The sequence below is a fragment of the Spermophilus citellus genome (genome assembly GCF_964194105.1).
Source record: "Spermophilus citellus genome assembly, chromosome: 11".
Taxonomy (NCBI): domain Eukaryota; kingdom Metazoa; phylum Chordata; class Mammalia; order Rodentia; family Sciuridae; genus Spermophilus; species Spermophilus citellus.
Window position 1 is genome coordinate 29,188,353 of NC_138192.1, and position 22,313 is coordinate 29,210,665.

The 22,313-nt window shown below is 38.7% G+C and overlaps 1 protein-coding gene across 17 annotated transcripts in view; it reads right to left on the bottom strand.

The window, feature by feature from the left end:
- Window positions 1–22,313, bottom strand: part of CLASP1 (cytoplasmic linker associated protein 1) — a 270,123-nt gene that overhangs the window by 101,791 nt on the left and 146,019 nt on the right. For 10 of the 17 annotated variants that reach the window (XM_081261182.1, XM_081261194.1, XM_081261197.1 and 7 more), the window contains exons 9-20: window positions 17,934–18,086; window positions 15,329–15,402; window positions 13,735–13,827; window positions 12,220–12,365; window positions 11,230–11,365; window positions 9,273–9,343; window positions 8,177–8,236; window positions 5,979–6,056; window positions 4,436–4,603; window positions 3,803–3,852; window positions 2,848–3,018; window positions 1,017–1,064 (exon numbers count right to left, since the gene is read on the bottom strand). In XM_081261182.1, coding sequence (XP_081117308.1) covers window positions 1,017–1,064; window positions 2,848–3,018; window positions 3,803–3,852; window positions 4,436–4,603; window positions 5,979–6,056; window positions 8,177–8,236; window positions 9,273–9,343; window positions 11,230–11,365; window positions 12,220–12,365; window positions 13,735–13,827; window positions 15,329–15,402; window positions 17,934–18,086 — 1,248 coding nt within the window. The remainder of the gene's footprint in view (window positions 1–1,016; window positions 1,065–2,847; window positions 3,019–3,802; window positions 3,853–4,435; window positions 4,604–5,978; window positions 6,057–8,176; window positions 8,237–9,272; window positions 9,344–11,229; window positions 11,366–12,219; window positions 12,366–13,734; window positions 13,828–15,328; window positions 15,403–17,933; window positions 18,087–22,313) is intronic. The other 7 variants (XM_081261195.1, XM_081261183.1, XM_081261184.1 and 4 more) reach the window with 1 other exon arrangement.

Consider the following 22,313-nt stretch of genomic DNA (forward strand, 5'->3'; position numbering starts at 1 on the left):
CCATCTGGTAGATTTTTTTTTTTTTTTTACCAGCCTTTAACCAAATAATTGACATGAAAATTTATATTCAAAAAAGGAAAGGCAAATCCTGAGAGGCCCACATAGAAGCACAAAAGGAAAGAAAAGGAAACAAAAGCTAGGGTGGTACATTAGGAATGATAAACCCTGAGACAGGCAGCCCACAAGGACAGCAGCACACCACAGGACGTCACTGCTCCTCCCCAGAGTGCGGACTCAGCGTTAAAAAACCACGTACAGCAAACTTCAGTGCCAAATTCACATGAACAAAGACTGAACAAGAAAGGAGGAGGAGAACTAGGTAGAAAGAGGGCAAATCCCAGGGAAAACAGAATGAAGAAGGGGGTAGGGGGAGACAGCGTGCAACAGCTCATGCAGGGACCTCGGTGAGGACAAGTGGGCACCGGGCAACACTCGGTGAGAACAGAGGGCCAGAGAAAGTGAGACACACCTCAATCACAGAAACAAACCGCTTACCCTCCGCTTTAGTGGTAGTACCATCTTTATGCAAATTAAAAAACAAGGGAAGGGATAACAGGGAACAGTTAGTAACATTCAAGAAATTAAAAAAGCAGAATGTTATTAGCTACTAAAAAAAGCAAAAGTACAAGTTAAAACAAAATCAAAAGGGAAACAAGTTCAACAGCAAAGCAGAGTTTCTAAAGCAAGTAAGTGCACCTATGACAGAAACTAATTGAGCATGGTGTAGTGGCTTTGCCTTTGGAAAACAGCACACAAAGGGGCAACCGAGGGTCGTGCCACAGTTGGAAGAGTGACTGGTTGTCTTTTTTTGTTTGAGTCAATCCTCATCGTCTTAAGAGTTCCTCTTCCTTGAAGAAAGTACCAGCAGAAGAGGTGGCGGGAGCAGAACAGACTAAAAGGACCAAAGAGCCACCCACAGGGCGGAGGCAGTAGGAAGCGACAAGAAGCCGAGAAGCCGGCTCTAGCAACGCCTAGCCCAACTACACGCCCAGCAGCAGCAGCTGAGAGCTCAGTACCTGCATCCAGGCCTATGTACTCCAAGTCTTCCCTCAGGGGTCTGGACTCTAGAAGTTCGGAAAAGGATCATCAGCTTTAGTGCTACACTTGTGCAGAGACGTCGTGGGTCAGCTATGCTGTAACTGTAACAGATTCTCCGTAGGACTGTGTTTTACTCAGTTTTCCATGTGTTTTGGTTTTGTTTCAGGACATAAATAAGGAAAGCAGAGGGAGGGTTCTAGGGAAACCAAGAGAGTCTGAGTCCTGCAGTCTTGTCTGCAGTCAGCACTGAGTGCAGGGCTTGTCCCCAGTGGTTCTGAAGGTCAGTTCTCTGTCAAAGATCTGGGGGCTTTTCACTAGCACTGGGGGAAGCCTGCCCAGTCCACATCCAAACACCCAAATAGGCACAAAAAAACAAGACTATGAAGGATGCTAAAGGCTGGTTTTACTTATGTTTTCCCAGCAATGAAACAAATGCTAATTATAAATAGATCAAATGAATTTAAATATTAATAGGTCAATACCTGAAAGACTGAACTAAAATTGTAACTAATTCACCATAGGAGGAAAGAGCTGTGACTTCACCCTTCCTCAACAATGACACATCAACAGAACATTGTAACATTTCCACATAATGGTGCAATAGTTAAAATGGTAAAAAAAAGAGTTCTTACTGGGAATATATGTGTGTATGAGGTGCGTCCGTAGGAAAAAAACAAGACTGACTGACATGTGCTCTAGGATATATATCTTTCAACTTAATGACATTCCTGTCACAATCCCACTTTCACCTATCTTATAGGATGACAGTTTGCAAAGAAACTTCATACAATTTTCATAGATCCCTATTTTATATTTGAGTCAGGTGACCAGTATTAAGAGCAATTAATGGTTAGGGAGATAGACTTGAAGATTCATGGGCTTGTGCAAGGTCTCAGGGCTAACAAACAGCAGCCCCGGGGACCTTCTCTAGGTGTTTTGTCGTCTCACTGTGCTTCTCACTCATGTTTCAGAACTTTAGTTTTAGAACTGATTTTGGAATTCATTAGTGGGCTACATATGTAACTCCATTTCAGTATTTCAAGTTTAAATTTTATTAATTTCCTTAACATTCAAAGTGGATGTGCTCAGATTTTGGGTGGAATGATTTGGCTTTTACAAAAATACAATAAACCATCAGTCTTAAACCAAGTGAGTGTTAAGAGTTTGCTGGAAAAAAAAAAAATGAGTAACTGACCCACCACTAAGTCAGGTATGGAAAATGTGTTAAAATAATTTTAAAGAATTTTTAAAACCCTTTTCAGGTGATCATTGAAGTACAGGTGTGCTCCTCCCAGGTGATGTGAGAAAGGACAATACTTATTGATGCAGACATGGCTATGCTGGTTAACAAGGATGTCACATTCTTTGAGTCTGCCTGTCACTCCCCCACTCTGAGGGATGCCTAGCTATAGAAACAGTGTCTGGTAAGTCCCTCACTGAGCCCTCTGCCTCCAACAGTGCCAGGAGGGGGAAAAGTCAGCTTTGGCAATATGAGCGTGGCTGAGCACTGGCTGGGCTGGCTGTGGAGAATGAGGGAGTGAACTGAGGGAAACCTGTGTGCACTCAGGGCCAGCATAGCCTGCAAGGACTATATCCTTCACCACTAAAGGGGATGATGCTCCAGAGAAAGAAAACACTCGACAAAGGGTGGCTGGGGACCAGTACCAGGTATAGTTACTGTCTCTTAAATATCGATCCTGCAACAGGGGAGTCTTCCTTCCATTATGGTGTCTTGCAATTTGCTAAGAGGTGAGGATCATCTTGGACACCAGAACAGGATGTGAAGAGTGGGTAGGGGGATCTGGTTACCTAAAGATGCATAGGACCCTGGAGGCAAAGCCGCTGCAGAACTGAAGGGCGTCGTGCCTGAAGACGAGGAGACTTTAGATTTGGCACTGGCAGCTGCGTTCACATCGATGTCACTTCGAGATCGCTGGAGGGATCCAGTTGTTGATACAGATTTGGTGCTAACTGTAGAAGCTTTGGTAGTGAAGGAGAAAATGTCAGTAAGGAAGACAGAGAATTTCAAATATATATTTCTTTAAAACCTGATGCTCCTTTGCTTTTCTTGAAAACGAATACCAATTTGTAATAAATGCTGGAGTCTGTGGAACTGACCTGGAGTTTCCTTGCCCCGAAGATAAGGGTTCAGACAATGCCAAAGAAAACCAAAAGTGATCTCTATTGTCACCCATCTGTTATACCTGCTTTTTAGTAACTATAAATCCAAAGAAATGACCCATATTTCTGGTTACTATGAGAAGAAATGATACAATGAAAAACTGGTCCCATCTGGCCAGCCTCCTCATGTTGTGGCATGAAGGCACAGGACCTACAGAGGCTCTCCCCTTGCAGGAAATATCCTCCTCTCCGACCTCTAGCAGCTATTCCACTGCTGCCACACAGGGGGCTCGTCTTCCTTCCACTTTGGTGTCCTGCAATTTGCTAAGAGGTGAGGATCATCTTGTCACCAGTAGCTCTCACTCTCTTATCACATGAGCTGACAGAAGAGCAGCACTATTTGTGGCAGCATAGAAATGCTGGAGGGAAGCAAGAAGAAATGGTCACAGCCTAATTTCTGCCTGTTAAGCCATCCTCACAATGAGAGTGGATCTCTGCTGAGGATAGTCAGGGCAGAGGGCAGAGTGGCACTTGACTCAGACCCAAGAGCAGGCCACAACTTTCTGCACTGAAGCACTGCTCTAGGATATGAGCACCCCCCAGTGGCTGGGAATTGACCTCCTGTGGACACTGTTCCTCTTACCTCTAGATGTGGTGCTGCCAGTTGGGCTTCTTTTGGCAGAGAGCGGCCGACTAAAAAGAAAAGCATACACATTTATTGTCAAGGGTGGACCTTATCTGCAGTCACACAAATATAAACAATAACAGGAAATAATGATAACAAAGAATTATATCAGAGTTTTCAGAATTATTCAGGCAATTGAGACCATAATTTTATAAACTGCATTTCTTAAACTGAAAATCTTTAGCACTATATTTTGGAATATCTTTCAAACATAGCAAAACTGTAATTGAGATGGAAATTAGAAATAAAGAACAAAAATGATGATATATTAAGTGCCATGTTTTAAATAACCAGCCTTCCCAAACTTGTCTCCAAGTTAACACTTTCAAGTTCTTGGAAGACTCTCTGAGTGGTTCACACTGCTCTATAATTCATATACCTTATTCTAAAACTGTATTCCAGAATGCCATATAAATTTAACTGAAAATCACTTATGATAGAAGCCAAGGCTTCCTGTTTCTTACCTATCTCCATGACATGTAACCTAGAACCAGAATTCACCTGAAGTCAGAGGGAATTTTAACAGGCATACACGTGAATTTATGTTTCCACGAGCAAACTTTTAAATGTAAGCAAAGCTAAGTTCCTTACTTGAGACTCTCCTGAGAGCTGGAAGATGAACGATCAGACTGGGGCAGAGACACTATGCTGTCCGAGTTCTTCAAATGGGACTGCAGGGCTTTCTGGTAGGAGGACTCCAGAGTATGGTATAAGTGCTCTGCTTCTCTGCTGAAGTGACCATGGAAGCCCCAGTAACATCTAGGGAAAGCACACAAATGCCTGGTCTGGCTTGTGAATCCTAACAGGTCTTCCTTCTACAAGATATTCTTGAGGACTCAACCTGCCTGCTAATAGGAATGCAGGGTATAGGAAAAGGGGACAAGCCAAGGAGGCCTTGCAGGAACCCTGGCCTCCCAGCTTAGGAGCCTTTCGGCACTAGGTAAGTTACTTAAGCTCTTTGAACCTCAGTCTCATTTATAAGATGGGAATTAAAGGATCTAACTTCCAAGACTGGGAGCCTTGGGGAAGACAGAGCTAAATTACAACCATACGCAGAACACGGAACAGACTCCTTAATGGGAGCATTTATAAATACAATTTAACACTCCTTGATTTGAGATATTTTCAACTGTCTTCGGTAACAAAAACAAAAGAAAAATGAAAAAGAAAAATGTTAAAGGGTACTTTACTTAAAATCTGTATTATGATTAAAGGACTATGTAAAAACTGGGAGTGGGAGAATATGAGGATAAGATATATAGCATTATCAGATAGATCATTAAACAAATTATGTCACTTGTTTTGGCAGGAATCATTCACTTCAGAGTTATAATAAACTCCGAAATAAGGAAACATAATTTAACTGTGAGGGCAGTCAAAATGTAGTAAGAAACTGGAGCAGAAAGTATTCTTGTAGCTAAGGAAAACTATAATGTTCCAGGCAAGTGAGATGAGACACAACCTGTGTCAATTAGAACAGATGGTCAACTATGGAAGTGTGGAAAAATAATCACAGGTGCAAAACCAGCCGTAATCACCTGTGCACTGCCCAAGAGTGTCTCCCCCTCCCAGCCCCAACCCCTATCTGAGTGCTGGAGATGAATCCCAGAGCCTTAACATGCCAGACAATCCCTCTGCTGCTGAACTACAGCCCCAGCCCTAAGTGAATTAAGTCTGAACAGCAAACTTCTGGTATTTACAGTCACATGGCAAAACTGCTTCCAGGGAGGCTCAAGATTCAGGGGGCTATGGCCAAATGACTGGAACATACTCGGTCCTAATGTCACAACCACCTCCAACAAAGATTCGATCACAAGGAAAAAGGCCTGTGATTGTGATTTTTCATAAATCAATAAAGCATGTTGGCTCATGACATACTTTTAACTGAAATGAGCAAATTCTGTTGTCTACCTCAGTCCAGTTTATACTAAAAAATTACTCAGCCAAACTACTAAACAAAAAAACCCAAGAGAAATATTCTGAAATGGCCTTTGTGGGGGCATGTTTAAACATTATGACTAAGGAAGTACATTCAAGTATATTCATGAGTTTATTCAGCAAGGAAATGAATACAACATATGTGAAATGTAAAAGTAGATAATTTTTTTTTAAGTGGCATACAATAAAAACTTACTTCCTGGCTTCTATTCTTGCTTCAGAATCAGCATCATGGATTCCCTTCTTTATTGTTTCAGCTAATACTGATATGTGTCTAGATATTTAGAAAAGAAAACAATAACAATCATAAACACATGACTTTATGTAGATGAAGACAGGTGTGTGAAACAACTTCAAAATAGGAACACAGTGTCACTGTGCCAAGGTCAGTCAACTAACCTGCTGCCCAGAAGATCAGACACTCTTCCAGGGTCTTAATTTTTAATTATGGCCCAATACCCCATCCCCAACTCCACCCCACCCTCCCCTGGGGACTGAAATTACCGTGTTTTCTTCTGTGAGTTTTTAGAACACAGCTGGCTTTTTTCACTTAGCTCAATCTTTTATGAATTCAAACAACAAAATCCTGCCCTTCCATGGTCACAGCTAGTTTCAAAACAAATTATGAGATGGATCATAACAATCCTAGCAGTGAAATAAGGAGGCTATGTATACCACTTTTCTATAATGAAACAATGTTCTCTTTTCAGGTTCCATTACTATTTAATATGGTTAGGTTATCTATTGTTGTCTTTGTTTTCTAGTACTGGGAATACACCCAGGGGTACTATACCACAGAGCTACAACCTTAATATTATTTATTTATTTATTTATTTTTATGTTTTTCAGAAAGGGTCTCATTAAATAGCCCAGGCTGGCCTCCTGCCTCCAACTCCCAAGTTGCTGGAATTACAGATAAGTACCACTGTGCCTGGCTTTTTTAGTTTTCTAAGAGATGAGTCTCGGTAAGTTGCCGAGGCTAGGTTCAAACTTGAGATCCTTTTTCTTCAGCCTTCTGAGTAGCTGGGATTATAGGCATGCACCACTTTGCCTAGTTTAACAATAATAATTTTTTTAAAAAATCTCTCTTTTAATATATATATTTTTTAGTTGTAGTTGGACACAATACCTTTATTTCACTTATTTATTTTTATGTGGTGCTGAGGATCGAACCCAGGGTCTCCCAAATGCGAGGCGAGTGTTCTACCGCTGAGCCACAACCCCTGCCCAAGAATAATTTTTAAAAATCTTTTTAGTTGTGTTTTACTCTAGTTGTAAAGAAATCAACAACGTATTACTAAATATTTAACCAAGTTTTAAGACAAGGGAAATGACTGGTGTGAAGAGTCTCAACAATATCGCACAACAAAGACTAGTGGCTAATTTGATCAGCACTTCAAAGTCCTTGCCTCATTCTTTTGAAAAATATTTAGCAGTCACCTGCTAAGTCAGGTTCTAAGTGCTAAGAGGAAAATGAACACACACATTTTATCCTGCCCTCCTGCCCCACAGTGAATCCCTCATTTCACTTTCCATCTCTGAATTATATAAAACCATCACCCACTAAAGAGGATACAATGCTCATGAGATTAAAGAGCAAGGAAATATTTTTAACTGTATGACTATCCTCTGCATTACAAGGGTTTTCAGATGAAATTTCACCTCTGGAAAGTTTGACTTTGTTTCACCTCTGACCAGGTGAATCAATATGGAATGGGACTCGTATTACTTAAAATACCACTGTTAATCAACTATTTACTATGCTGCAAGTTCTTCTGAAACCATATGATACACCATTAAAAACACGGGGCACAATCTCATTTACAATCACCAACTATAAGACACCCAATGAGAGGCACCCAAACTTGACAGGAATGAAGGAATCGCAAAATTAATAGAGACATACTTCTTCAAGAATTATGCCACAATCTTGCTTTTTAAAATTATGGTGATATAACACCATTGTATATCAACCTGAGTAAAGAGAACTGCTGTCAAATAGAAAAGAAAACTTTCAAATTAGTGATATTTCTTTTAGTACCTAAAAGGTACACCCTATCTAGAGACAGCATTAAATCTCTACCTCCCTGGAACTGACAGGTTTGTTGCTGCGCAGCAGCCTCAGCAAAGAATTGTAGTGGCTTGGTAGTTCTAGTCATCACTAGTGCTCATTTGCCCCCATCTCTGGGCACGTGAATATTTCAACCAATGACATTTCCCAAAAGGTTCTCCAAATATGTGTTTCACATATCTGTGGTAACAACCATAGTAATGCAAGTGAATCCTTCAATTCCTTCATTCCTTAGAGAAGGTGGCTTGGACCACTTTATATGGCATTCAATTTCAAGATTCAATCCAAAGGGAAGAACATTTGCAAAGCAGGCAGATGCTCACCTTTCCAGTGAATGTGTCTGCCACTCTTGTAGAAGCAAATCTAAAAATTCAAAACAGCGCCTGAAAAGTGTTAAGAATTACAGAACTTAGTTACATGTGTGTCAGTGAAAAGCAAACAGCGTTTTTCCTTAAATGGCCCAATAATACCTTTTTTCTTTTTCTTTTTTGGTACCAGGGACTGAACCTAGGGGTACACTGACTTACATCCTCAGCACCCCACCCTCCTTTTTAATTTTGAGAAAGGTCTCCCTAGGTTTCTCAGCCTGGCCTTCAACTCACAATCTCCTGCCCTAGCCTTCTGAGTTACTGGGATTACCCAATATTACTTTCCATAGTAAGGTCCTTCTAATATTTATGATTAGAAAAAGTAGAACATAAAGAAGAATCGGGACTAAACACCAAAGCATATGAATGTGAAGAAGCACTGATGGTGCCCACAGGAAGACGGGGACAGGACACAGACTCCCTCCAATGAGAAGGCTAAGCTTTATGGCAACATTAGCAAAAGGGTCTAGCGTCATTACTTGTTTTCATACTGCCCTAAATACTGTATTAATACAGAATGTGCACATTTACAAAAGGTAAACACATGTTACAGAGCCGGGGGACTGGTCTTCCCATTAATTTTACAGATTGCCTTGGGAAAAAACAAAGGAGAAAATACCCTGAAAAACTAAGTTCCCTCCAAGATTTCCTGTTGGGGTCCTAGGTAGTACTTGAAATAACTGGGATATTTATACTGATATAATTGGGATATTAAACTGATATTTATACTGCCTTTACTCAGGGAATGGGCGGGGGGAGACCAAGGACACAGAGGAACTATCTCAGAAAAAGGTGTACAGGGGTCCTCTCCCTGCCCCTCTCTACTACTGCCCCCCACCAAACACACTCAGAAACACACACACAAATTAGAGGCTGTCCAAACTCATTTTCCAATACGTTCCTATCTTGATCCTTCAACCAAAGCAGTTGCTGCAATGATCTTAAATGCTATTAAACGTTTCAAATATAAGATTTAACCATGGAAGGAGATTTGAGAGTTGGTTTTGGTTTTTAAATAATTTAAAATTAACAAAAAACACTAAAAATTTACCTTCTAACTGCAACAGACTTAGAGGTACAGTTGCTTGTTATAACAGGTATTAGTCTAGGGATGTGTGTGTGCTGTGGAGAAAAATGAAAATCAGGTTAAAAAAAACTGAGATAAATTTGTAAATACAAAAACAGAACAGAACACAATTAAGAGAACTCTGTCCTTCCCAACCTATTTATAGCACAAATATATTCGGATTAACATGTCATCAAATTTAAAAAGAAAATTAAAATTTCACTGGCATGTCAAAGGCCATCACAAAATTGACAGAGCCAAGAGCTAACAATGTAATAATATATAAATCAGTCTAAAATCAAAACAATCATTGGCATGAGGTCTAAGTAATCTAAACAGCAGAGATCTGAGTAGGTTTAAAAGGAGTCTTTACAGCTCAGGCTAAGGCAAGAGGATTGCAAGTTTAAAGCCAGCCTCAGCAATTTAGTGAGGCCCTAAGCAACTCAGTGAGACCCTGTCTCAAAATGAAATACAAAAAAGGACTAGGGAAGTGGCTCAGTGGCTGAGGCCCCTGGGTTCAATCCCCAGTAGCAAGGGAAAAAAAAAAAAAAAAAAAAGGATTCTTCATGTCAATATATTCTGAAACATTGTTTCAGGCTCTCCCCTCCACCCCCCACTGGGGATTGAACCAGGGCATCTCACATGTTAGGCAAGCACTCTACCACTGAGCCACACCTCGCATTCCTAGCCCTTTTTAAATTTTATTGAAGATGGGATCTTGCAGATTTACTAAGGCTAGCCTCCAACTTGCAATCCTCCTGTCTCAGCCTTCCAAGTAGCTGGGATTACAGGTGTGCACCATCACACCCTGCTTACTCTGACATGGTTTCAAGAAAATGTACAATAATGACTTTGGGTTTACTATTTGAAGTAGGCAGCACAAACAAGAACAGTAAGAACTAAAACTAATGCAAAGTAACCCACAGTAGTCAAGAACATTCTGAATAGGGTTATTCAGCATCATGAAGCCCTAAGGTTTCAAGAGTTGCCTCTTGGGAGAAACTGAAACTTAAAAATGGGAAGTAGGTAATATCTAGCAATTAGAGAAATGCAAATCAAAACTACTGTAAGATTTCATCTCACTCCAGTCAGAATGGCAATTATCAAGAATACAAGCAACAAAAAATGTTGGCAAAGATGTGTGGGAAAATGTACAATCCTATGTTGCTACTGGGCCTGCAAACTGGTGCAACTCTTATGGAAAGCAGTATAGAAATTCCTCAGAAAACCTGGAATGGAACCACCATTTGATACAGCTATCCCACTCCTCAGTTTATACCTAAAGGAAGTAAAATAAGCATACTACAGTGATACAGCCACATCAATGTTTATAGCAGCTCAATTCACAATTTCAAACTATGGAAACAACCTAGAAGCCCTTCAATGAATAAATGGATAAAGAAAATGTGGCATACACACACACACACAAACACACACACATGAAATATTAATCAGTCTTAAAAATGAATGAAATATGGATGGAGCTGGAGAGTATCGTGCTAAGCCAAATAAGCCAATCCCCAAAAACCAAAGGCCAAATGTTTACTCTGATATGTGGATGCTAACGCACAATAAGGGGGGGGGGGGGGCACTAGGGAAAAATAGTGTACTTTGGATTAGGCAGAGGGAAGAGAAGGGAGGGGAGGGAGCATGGGGTTAGAAAGGGTAGTAGAATGAACTGGACATTATTACCCTATGTGCATATATGATTACATGACCAGTGTGATTCTACATCATGTACAATCAGAAGAATGAGAAGTTATATTTCATTTATCTATGATATGTCAAAATTCATTCTATTGTCATGTATAACTAATTAGAAAAAATTAAAAAGTACAAAAAATATATATAATCACTCCAATGAGAAATGTCTCTATTATTTCTTAAAATTATCAATATTTACTGATTGCATATTTTACATCTAGCCTTACGATATACTTACCCGAATGATTAATCTAACAGCTACAACACCAGAAGTCGCCATAATTTTGGCACTGTTTGGAATTAAATTAAATATAGTTGGCATAATGGCTTCAGCTCCATGGTCAAATTTATTTCCTAGAACCGATGACAGATGCCTACAGCAAGAAATGAACACCGTATTGTAATTATACTTCTTATTAACAGCGAACTACATAAACTTCTTAATACTTAAGGGCCTTCATTTAAAGTTACTATGGATAAAGGACAACAATAAAAGTACAATACGTTAAAAAATAATTCTAAATGTACATGTAGAGAACTTGGCAAATAGCCTTTAACCCAAGAGTTTTTCTTAATCATTTTCAACCAAGTCTTAAAATAGCAAAAAAGAAATTAATCATATGCCAATAAAGCAAATATGAAAATCTCCCTTGTCCCTTTTATATTTAACCTAAAATTCATGCTTCGATATATGCCTGCCTCCTGCAAATTTAAACAACTATAAATAACTATTTAAACGACTCTTGGCTATGGCTTTGATAATCTGACAGTTTCTTAACACAGTTTGGCATAGGATAAGATGTTACTGCAGCACCTGCCTTAACTTTAACTTTGTAGCTATAATACTCTTTTACAAACTTTCTGATAATTACTCTATATCCTGTCAGCAAAATAAATAAAATCAATGAGACATCTGAGAAACATAATTCTATAAAATTTCATTTTTTCTACATTAATATTATATTATTAATATAAATAACGGCTTCAAGTTTAAGATAGAGGCTTCAGAGATAGGTCACTGAGTAAAGTTTAAAATCGGTCACTCTTTACATCATTGGGCAGAAAATACTGCAAAGCTTAGACAGAAGTGTTAATTGGTAAGGGTCTTGGAGATAAGTCAGAGGTTATGTTAAAGTGACCCAGATGACATGGGTAAGGAACCATCTCTGAAGCTCTATGATGAGCCTATTTTATGGCGTGTGAGAACAGGGAGCATTACGGTCCTTACCCCAACGTGATACAAGCCTCTCGCACTACCTGAGACCGCAGATCCTTAGCAGAGAGTTTAAAGGCTCCGTCCAAAAGACGCAGATGTTGAAAGAAGTTATCATACTCAGCAGCACCAGCCAAAAGTAAAGATCTAATCTTTTTTAGCTAAGGGACAGAAAAGAGTTAGGAACATACAAAATCTGTGTAAGACATATTTAACACAGAATACACAAGACAGAAGCCTTCATTAAAGTTCAACTGATACAGAAATAATTTTTACAAGAGAATTCAACAAGTTAAATATTGCCTCATACACTGAACAAATCTACATATCACAAGATCAAATATTTTTTAAATGCAGTATGTACCAAATATATTCTAATTAATATCTTTAATTTCTACAAAGTGGGCTTTCTTTTTTGGTATTGGGAATTGAACCCAGGGTGCTTTACCACTGAGCTACATTTCCAGTCCTTTTTATTTACTTTTTAAAATTTTGAGACAGGGTCTCACTCAGTTGCCCAGGCTGGCCTCAAACTTGCAACAATCTTCTTGCCTCAGGCTCCTGAGTTGCTAGCATTATATATAGCATTATATCTATCTATCTATCTATCTATCTATCTATCTATCTATCATCTATCTTTCTATCTAGATGGTCACATTTTGTGACCATCTACAAACTGTGTTTTGGGAAATATCTTGGTATATTTATAGATTCTATGATACTAATGATAACTAACATTAATTTTGGCTTATAAAAAGCCCCTCCTAAATTTACTGTCTCCTACATCCCACTCCAACTGTCATTTATTTAATGAATCAAAGAGAAGCATGGGGGCTGGGGGTACATCTTAGTGGTAGAGCAGTTGCCTAGTACATGCAAGGCCCTGGGATTCATTCCCAGTACAGGGGTGGGAGCAGGGAGGTAAAAGAAAACGAGAAAAGCATTCCTACAGTATTTTTATATTGTCCTCCAATGCATCTTCATTAACTGGCTGGTCTGAATGTGAAACAGAATACAACAGCAATTTTACCACCTCTTGCCTTGCCAACCATGCAGTGTAAAAACAGTTTTGTGCAGAGACGGCATGCCCTCACTTAAATGTTGAGCCACATACTTTTCATGAATCCACCTTTTAAAACAGAGGAGGTATAACTTTCTAGCATGTGATAGGAAGAAAGAAAAGAATACTGAGGGCCATATACTGAAAGTGTCACTAAAAAGCCAGTTTACTGGCCAACAAGCAGAGAATTAAATGTTGACTAAGGCAGAGGTGGAGGCAGTCTGCAGACACTCCATAGGTAGGTCTGTGGTGAGAGAACAGCAAATGCATGATGGTGTAAGCTGGTGTGTTTTAAAAATAGAAGCCTAAGTGAGGAACTCTATTAAAAAGTTCAAGTGAAAATATGGCATCTATATTTAAAATACCTACTATTTAAAATTTACCTAAGCTATTCTCCAAACTCATATCAAATATTTAAGATATTGAAAGGAATCTAAAGAAAAGGTAACCACATGAAGTCAATGGCTTACAGCATTTACTCTCTGCTCCCAATCATGTTTGTCATCAGATAATATTTCCCTAATTTTGTTTATGGATTCTTCAAGATCGCGGCTGGAATAAATCTGCAAGTAAAATTAATTCACAATTAATATAAGATAATTTACAGAAGAAAGATTACTTCTTAATTATGTGAAGTCACAGGCATGTAGCAAGTAGAGTAAAAATAAATTAATTCATTTATATTAAGTACCAATGAGACAGTATCTATGCAGGATTGTCCGAATGAGTTTTTTTTCCCCATTGAGAATGTGTATTGACTAGATCTGCTGCCATGTGTCAATAACCTTGACTGAGACACTCCCTTACTCTAAATGTAACAGAAGATCTCATGTACAAAAGAGAAAGAAGCCTACAAGAGAAACAGTGACGCACGAGTCACTTATTACTCATGTTATTGCTTTAAACATCACGTTACACCTGTAATTTTAAACACTTTCATATCTACTTCCTCATCTATCCCCAGTTTTACTATAAGACAGGTAGGGTACCATCAACCAAAAATGCTGAGAGGGTCAAGTACTGCAGGATGAACCTGAGCTCGATACCTGCTGTAAGCACAGGTGGATTATCAGGTGGCCGGGAAAGCTGTTAGACAGTAAGTGCTACAGGAATCCAGAGCACACTTAAAGTAGACTGAGAAAGCATTATCAGCCCTCCAGTCAATGATGGTAGGTCCTGAAGCACAAAGAAGTTTAAAAAATGTTTGACTGTATCCCAAATTTTACAAATACTTTAATACATCTGTTAGGTAGTTAAGTGAAGCATCAAAGACAGTATAAATTAGGCTTTTATTTAACCATTCAATAGCTTTTCAGATACTAAATTCCTCAAGTTTATATTTTTTTCTAAAATAGATCCCCAAATAAACATGCTTATTTATTTATTTTTTAACCTCACCAACAAACAAAACACTAGAAGAACCAACTTCTTTCCTATTTTTAGTGAAAGATCATTTTGGGCCTTGACTTGCTACATTTCAGTCATTTAAAAGGCTCCAACATTTTCTAATCTGCACCTCAGATCCCAGAGCTAAAACGAACAAACCCAGTAAAGCATTCAGCATCTGGCAGTGCTATGGTCTGGATTAGTATTGCTGATAGGTCCATGTCTTAAAGGCCTGGTCCCCAGAGGTGTGCCACTGGGAGGTCCTGGAACTTTGGGAGGTGGGGCCTAGGGGAGGGCCTTGCCTCTCTGAGTGGGGACCCTCTGAAGGCAATTATAAGAGGTAACTGTGATAGAAGTCTGGATCTGGCTCCACCCAATCCTCTCTGTTCCTGGGTCAACATGTAATCACTTGCCTGCTCTCACTGTCTCTGGCCATCCACCATAAAGTAATGCAGTCATGGTTTGTGGCCCTCTCTGAGCCTGTACTACACTACACTCTTTGGACTTTGAACCTCTAAGATAGTGAGCTAAATAAACTTTTTTTCTTTGTATAAAGAGAAAGTTGCCACAGGAATTTGTTGTAGTAACATAAAGCTGACTAATACAGGCATACTTTAAAGGTGAGATTTGAAGAACATTTCTACCCTGTTTTTAATCCTACCAAGTATCTTTACTCACCTGCACTACAGGTACATCATCAAATGCTTTAATAAAATCCTCTTCATCAACAGCACCGGCACCTTCCTTTGCAGCTGTAAAAAAAAAAAAGAGTAATTTTAAAAACAGAAATAATGTACAACAAACAATGTGTAAAATATACACTGGAGAAAGACTGAAATATACATAACTAAAATTACATTTTTGAAGACTCAGAATGATGAGACAATTTAGAAAAATATAGTAATTTTATAATACTATGTACATTCATTTAAGTGCACTTGGACTAAGCAGGGAAAGTTGCAGTTTAAAGTATTTAGATAATATATATTGCATTAATAAGGATTCCTTATAAACAGATATAATAGAAAATTCAATTTTTCAGGGAATAATAATAATAATTATTATTATTAATCCAGCATGATAAATTTGGACTATTCAAACAACATCTGAAGAATTGCAGTTTCATTCCAACTTTATATTAATCTCAAAATATTTCCATTCCCATAAACTTGTGATAATCACGCCAATTAATTTTAGCATATGTTATAAAGCCTCGCCCTTATAAGCTGTTCTAAGATGCTTCGTGTACTTAAAAGTTAATTGTTACCGTCAGGAAAAAGTTATCTTTCTCTGCTAATGTGAACTTCACACATGAAAATTAGGTTATACTTTTATCAGTCTGTTTTTTCATAATAATGGTTTTTAAACTGGTGTCTAAGGTCTTTGAAACCCTTACTAATGATTTACACTGGAAAGTCTGACTGCTTTTCTAAGAGCTTCTTATCAAATATGCATCTGGCGTTTGGGGTCCTGACACACTTCCTAGGCAGAAAAGGACTTTACAGATACTTCCAGGCAGTACACTAGTATCCTCACTCTTACTGAAGAGTACTCACACTGCCTTGACAAACTCACTAGAAATGGATAGCAGCCACACCTCATGATGTGGCGCTGTGTGTGCTCATTTCTGTTCTAACACAAGGATTGGGACCCCACTGAACAGACAGATCCTGAGCGCCTCGCCTGCATCAGGCACAGTGCAGTGTACCCAAGCCGGGAAGAAGACTCAAAGACCAGTGCTGATCTCTGAACCCAAAGAATCTGACAAGCCAGAGCTAAACAGGAAAGTCACAACTGTGGGATTAAACAAAATGAAGAAAGGGTGAGAGTGGGGCTGTGGGGAATGCAGTCCTGCTGTCTCTGCATAATTTACCCAGAGAAACCTCTAGAAGAGGTATAGGTAAGGGGAGGGAAGGAAAACAGGATTCTGATCATGCAGAAGTTTTCTAAGCTTTCTTTATTTAACTGATATTACCCAAGAACAGACCAAGAAAAAAGATTAGAAGGATGGTTCAGCTATTAAAAGGAATAAAGTTCTAATACCTGCTACAAGGTAGATGAAACATTAAAAACGTTACCTTTAAAATTTAATGGTAAGAGAATTTAATTTTATAGTAAGTGAATTTAAGCTCAATAACCAAAAATTAATTTTAAAAAATACACTTCCCAAATTAAAAGGAACTGGGAATAACAACATAAGAAACAAAGCAATGCTTCCTTTAGTCCCTACTTTGAATTTCACTTTCTGCTGGCAGGACAGCTCTGGCGGGAGTGGGAGCAGGGTGGCGCCAAGCTAACCTAGTCAACACACCCACAGTCTGGAGCCAGTCCAGGAAAGGCCATCCAGAGGCAGCATCCTAAGGCTAATGCTTCCTCCAGCTTTCACCTAGCCCAGTCAGCTTTGGCAGTTTGGGACTGGTGGGATTCCTCCCCTGCACCACCACGGCTCAAAAGTCCGATGCCAAGGTTGAGCATCGTGTGAGTGGTGTAACTCAGTGACTTGGGAGGTCAAGGTAGGAGGTTCACAAGGGCCTGGCCGGCTTAGTAAGCTTAGCAAGATCCTGTCTCAAAATAAAATAAGAAGCTCTGGAATCTTGCTCAGCAGCAGAGGTCCATGGATTCAATTCCCAGACCACAATGAAAAAAAAAGCAGAGTTCTAAAAGCAGTGGCTTTGCAATTTTTAGAGGTAAAAAGGAAATTTGGATGTAAATCTAAAATGTGACAGCAAAATGGCAGTTGAGAATAACGACAGATCAGACAGTCTAGAGGGGAGGAGAGAGAAGGGATTTATGGAAGAAGACATTGTAAATACACTTTTAGAGCTTCAAAGACCTAATCTATCATTTATTTAATTCCATATCTATGCTGGTATTGCAAGCAATAATGCTACTTACAGAGAACAGAGTATATTTTAAAGACAGAAGGTCCAATCTCACTTCTGGATATGCTCAGTCTTGATAAACAGAAATTGGCGAAAAAGTCCCATGTCAGTTTTAGGCAAGACTGGATCCAGATGATCTAATAATGCCTCAGGTATGCTCACCTCTATATTCACTTTGTCCTCCTATAGGCTCTGCCTCACCAGATTGTGACAAAGATCCACACAGCACATTAAACTTAGATCCTACCAGTTTATCAGCATCAATAGCACAGTGTTAATTCAATTGAAGACAGAAAGCCATAATGTGCTATTCTCAGAGCCTAGAGTTCACTTCTGAGGGACACTGCAGGCAAGTACCATGCACAGCTGGCCCCATAACACCACACGGGATTTGGTCTTACCTGAAGACTTGGATCCAAGAGTGGATGACCCAAGCCGGCGGGTGGTTCCCATTCCAACGTTTCTCCGTGAGCTTGGAGGAGCTTTGGATGACGTAGAACTGGCAGAGGAAGGTCTATTACCATCCACGGAATCTTCATCATCAAAATTTTTATCTTAACAGTGAGCACAGAAGTCATTGTTTTAAAAAAGAGAGCACTTTCTTCACTTACACATAATATAACCATCAGCCTTAGAGATGAATGGTTTGCCTGCTCCTTTGGAAATGGAGGTGTCTGTCAGGGTCTGGAAAGGCCTTCCCATATCTAGAACACCCTCCCACTCCCAGTTTGGAAAATATTTCAGACTACTCTTTATGCATTTTTAAGTAAATTGAAAAGACTATGTATCATTTAGAAATACTGGTGACTTCAAACCTGTCAATTTTTCCATTGTGACAAAATACTTTTCATAGAACCATTTTAATGGTTGTAAGGTACTTTGTAAATAGAAAATGCCATACTGAAACACACAATGTTAGACATTTGGGGTGTTCCTAATATCTTACCATTAAAAATAATACCTTAATTATAAACACCTTTCTACATGTATGTTTTGTTTTAATTTCAAACAATTCTAAGAAAGAAACCCTTAGAAGCAATACTGTAACAGTGGTCCACTTTATGCTCTGAATATAGCCTTTGCTGTTCAGTCACTGAGACATATTTTTTAAATGGATGTTTCTTTCTCTTCCTCTCTCCCTACTCTTCCCTAATCTCTTCCCCTCCCTAATATCAGGGAAAACAGAATCAGCTTTCTTCCACCTCCTAGGCAGAGTTATCTGTCCCTGAGTACACACCCACCAAAGAAATGAAGTAATTTATGAAGACTTTGGGGATGGCACCAGAAGATCTCAGAAATGACTATCTTCCAAATTAACAAGTGAATCACAACTCCAACAGAGAACACATGGAATGTATAGCCTTTGAACCACCTCTTTTAAAAGTACCTTGTTCCACTTGATGGACAGAATCACAGCCTCTGGGATAGGAGTCCCCTGGCTTCTCCTTTGCTAACAAAGCAATAAACCTTTTTCCTTTTTCTGAGACCGTGTCCTCATTATTGGATTGGTATCAAGGACAAAAACCAATATAATAATACTATGGGGTCAAAAGTATAGAAGTATTTAATGTATATTGCCAAATTTGTCTTCAGATGGGTCATATAAATGTGTACATTTTCCTAGAAGGTCAAGAAAATATCCATACAGCCATATCCTTGCCAACATTCAATGCTATCATTTTAAAACTTAAACCAACTGAATAGGCAAGGAAAAAAAAAGCCCCCTCTATATTACATATACTACATTTCTCTTTCAGTAAAGTTTTGGCGGGGTGGGGAGTACCGGGGATTGAACTCAGGGGCACTCAACCACTGAACCAAATCCACAAGCCTATTTTGTATTTTTTATTTAGGAATAGAGTCTCACTAAGTTGCTTAGCGCCTCATTTGCTAAGGCTGGCTTTGAACTTGTGATCCTCCTGCCTCAGCCATTAGCAGCCACTGGGTTACAGGCATGAACCACCATGCCCAGCTTGAAGTTACATTTTTTGATAAATACATTAAAATTTTCTAAGCAGCAGTGGATCCAACCAATGCTCCTCAAGCTGTATTTAAAATTAAAAAGAAAAAGAAGAAAAACTGGAGGGTGGGGTCCTTAAAAATCAACATGTGTACAAATGACATTTTAATGATGGAGAATAAAAACTATCATGATGCTTATGTACCAAGTCCCCACAGGCTTATGCAGCAATTGTGAGTCATTTAGGAGGCTAAGTGAAATTGGAGTAATTAAAAACAGAAAAGAAAACTAAGAACATTACCAATAGATCTGAAGTAAATGACTGTTAACCAAACAACAAAAACAGATAAAAATGGCATCCTTTTCTCCTTGCTGCTTCTTAGCTAAACTATCAAAAGCCAAGACTATGTTTACTCAAGAGCCCTGTGTGCCTTAAAACTCACCAACAATGAACTTCAAATTACTAGTTTATTCAACTGGAGGGGAGGGGAGACAATCCTTACAAAGTCAAGCTTATGTAAACCAACTCCTTTCTCTGAGCTTCACATTTCCCAGATTGTCTCACCATGCTAAACTGTTTCAACAGGGTTCTTTCAATCCACACATCAATTTCTTACTGGTTCACGTGTACAGTTTCTATCAAACAAACTTCCATATGGAGTCAGAAACTGTAAAGCACATTCATAAATTCCTTCCCAAGAGGAAAATCTAGACCTAATATAAAGGATAAGTACAAGGCAAAAGAGAGATCAGCAGCTGAGCACTGCAAGCATTAGCAGTGACAAGGACTGATGGAAACCTATCTGTCCTCCTGGGAGTGCCTGAGCCTCTGTCAGTATGGGAACACACTGAAGAACTGCTTTCTTTTTTTTGCTTAGAACAGGAACAGATTCAGTCTGTGGGAAAGATTTAAAAATCAACGGGGGAGATGAAAACACTGTTATATTTCACTCCAAAATTTGTGTAAATTATATTTGGTCTAGTCTTGTAACACACACAGACATACTATTTAGAACTGTGTTTAATTACTAAAAATAATTTTCAATGAACCAATTTTAATGAAATCCCTGGGATTTCTGCATGCAACATGCAAGGATCAGACTTAACCTTTTCTAAGAAACCAGTCAGAATATATAAAACAAAAACTTTCAGATACCGGATATTAGGCAGTGCAGAACTATGATCCCCAGAACAGAAAGCAGCAAGGTGAGCTATACAATCAACTTATGACTGCACTTACAACGTGAAAAATAACCAGTAAAGTGTAAAGTGCACAATCGAGTATGAATATGTTCAAGCCCCAATTAGCCAGAATGGAACATTTTCAGTGACTTATCCAAGGTATTCAATAGAGACCCCCAGAGTCGGATCTTATATTGGAGTTGAGCTATTATTTTTGCAGTGAAGGATACACTAAACCTGCCCCTATGAGAGCTTAAAAACAGGCCTCAAGGGGATTAGACAGGTCTGCAAATAAATTTAACTGTTTTGCTAAAACAAAGCATCACATTCTTTAAAGGAATGTAACAAAATTCCGAAACTCCAAAATGTAACATTCACAACATAAAACATCTAATCAAAAATTCCTAAACATGACAAGAGGCAGGAAAACATGGTCCATAATCTGAGTAGGGGGATCAGAAAATAGTAACCAACTAAAAAATGACAGATAAAAACATACATGTTGCTCATATAATTATGCTCAATATTAAAGGAATACTGACACAATAAGAGAAAAGGAAATTTCAAAAGGATGAAATGGAGCTTTAAACTTTTAAGAATATCTGAAATGAAAATTTAATTAAATGTGAAAAAAGTCAGAAGTTAAACACATAGAAACATAATTTATCCAAAATTAAGCACAGAAACAAAGCAGATATAAAAGAATGAAAGGAATAAAATCTCATAAACCAGAAGGATATCAAGCTGCCTAACACAGATGACACTGTACCAGCAAGATGGGGGAATGGGTTGTTGGGTAGGGCAGGAAAAGATTTAAGCAATGATAGCCAGTCAGATGTGGTGGTGCACATCTGTAATCCCAGCCATTCAAGAGGCTGAGGCAAAAGGATCACAAGTTCAAGCCCAGCCTGTGCAACTCAGTGAGACCCCGTCTCAAATTAAAAATAAGAAAACAAGGACTGGGGATGTAGCTCAGCAATGGAACACTCTGGGTTTAATCCCCCATATTGTGAAAAAGAGAGATGGAGAAGGAGAAGAAATGGTGGCCAAAACTTTTCCAAATTTATTGTAAACTATGAACCTACATACCCAAATAAAAACACCAAACAAAACATATACAAAGAAAAGCACATGGAGGTACCTCATCATCGAATTGCTTAAAACAAGTGAAAAGCAATTAGTGTGGAAAAAAGACACATTACATTTAGAATAACAAACAAAATGACATCAGACTCCATCAGAAACCCTTTAAGCCAGAAAACAATGGAATGACTTATGGAAAATAGTGAAAGAAAATTATTAGCTTAAAATTCTATAAACATTAAAATTATATTTTAAGAATAAAGGCAAAACAAAAACAATTTGCCACCAGCAGACCCACACTCCAAGAAATGTTACAGGACTATCTTCAGCCAAAAAGAAACACATACCAGTTGGAAACTCAGATTTACATAAAGAAATGAAGAATAGTAGAGATGGTGAATGTGAATTTATGTGAATAAATATAAGACTTTATCCTAATACCTTAATTATACTTTAATTGAAAGCTTCAAACAAAAATGAAACACCTGATGTTTATTTTTCATTCTTTTTATAGCCTCCTGTTCTGGGCAAATAAAATAAGCTGGTGGCCAGTGAA